Source organism: Lolium perenne, chromosome 3 (assembly GCF_019359855.2).
Source record: "Lolium perenne isolate Kyuss_39 chromosome 3, Kyuss_2.0, whole genome shotgun sequence".
Taxonomy (NCBI): Eukaryota; Viridiplantae; Streptophyta; class Magnoliopsida; order Poales; family Poaceae; genus Lolium; species Lolium perenne.
In genome coordinates this window covers 42534435-42535622 of record NC_067246.2, presented here as the reverse complement: position 1 = coordinate 42535622, position 1188 = coordinate 42534435, and the positions used below count along the sequence as shown (strand labels likewise).

Genomic DNA, 1188 nt, shown 5'->3' with positions numbered 1-1188 from the left:
CTCTCCACCAAAAGGACCCAGATAACGTCACAACATGTGGTACAATATCATAATAGTAAGCTTCTTTGATCAACTTTACCCACCACGGCGGGGACTGTCTCGGTGGTGCCGCCGCCGACTATCTCCGGGGATCTCCATGAGGTCCTTCTACTCGAAGAGTATATGGAGTTATCTGATATGATGAAGAAAAGCGCGTCGCCACAAGGGATGGGCGTCTGCCACGAGTTCAGCATCCCAAACTTCTGCGCCGTGCTGAAGAGGCATGGTGTCGGCGAAAAAATCTGTTCTGGTACTTTTCAGGTCGGCAGTTATGACTGGAATTTAACCGTATATCCATCAGGATCAGGAGACCATGATGATGACGATAAAGGGCAATATATCTCCCTCTTCCTTGAGCTGCTGACTGATCCTGGAACTAGCCATGTCAAGGCGTTAAAAATTTTCAGGATCTATAACTGGAGTGGCGACGGATCACCAACCATCGAAGTAGGAGCGGAAAGCATCTATAATAGTGATGTTAGGTCCTGGGGTTTCTCAGATGTCGTCACCGTGGAATCTTTCAAGTCGCAATATCTGAATTATGATCGCTCCCTCACCATATACTGTAAAGTTTTTGTCAAGGAGGACTACCCTACTCGAGAACCCACCATCGACGACACTGGATTCGTTGTTCCCGTGACATGCTCTGACATCATTGGGCATCTCGAGCAGCTTCTGGTGAGGGGAGAAGTGGCAGAAGTGAGGTTCCTAGTCGAGCAGAGTGAGATCAGCGCACACAGGCTCATAATCGCTGCACGTTCACCACTCCTATACGAGCTGGCGGTATCCACGGACAACAACAATAACCTTGTTGTACGTATCGACGACATGAGGGCAGCAGTATTTAGGACCGTGCTCCAGTTCATCTACACCGATGAGCTGCCTCCATTGTTTGACCTAATGGTAACTGATCGTAGAGACGGCGAGGTGATTGCAGGAGACATGTTGGCAGCGGCATGCCGGTTCCACCTAGATAGGATGAAGGCTATGTGCGAAAACTTGGTAGCAAATTACATGTCCGAAGACAACATGCTTAGCATGTTGAAGTTGGCGCGCCGTTACAATTGCTCGAAGCTCGAGGAGTGTTGCATCGAATTCATCTCGTTACAACACGTGGCCAAGGAAGTGTTGAAAAGAAGCATAGACTAG

The 1188-nt window shown here is 48.8% G+C and overlaps 1 protein-coding gene across 1 annotated transcript; it reads left to right on the top strand.

The window, feature by feature from the left end:
- Window positions 1–162: 162 nt before the first annotated feature.
- On the top strand, window positions 163–1188 carry LOC127339034 (BTB/POZ and MATH domain-containing protein 1-like). The gene has a single exon (XM_051364938.1). The coding sequence runs from the start codon at window positions 163–165 to the stop codon at window positions 1186–1188; it is 1026 nt and encodes a 341-aa protein (XP_051220898.1).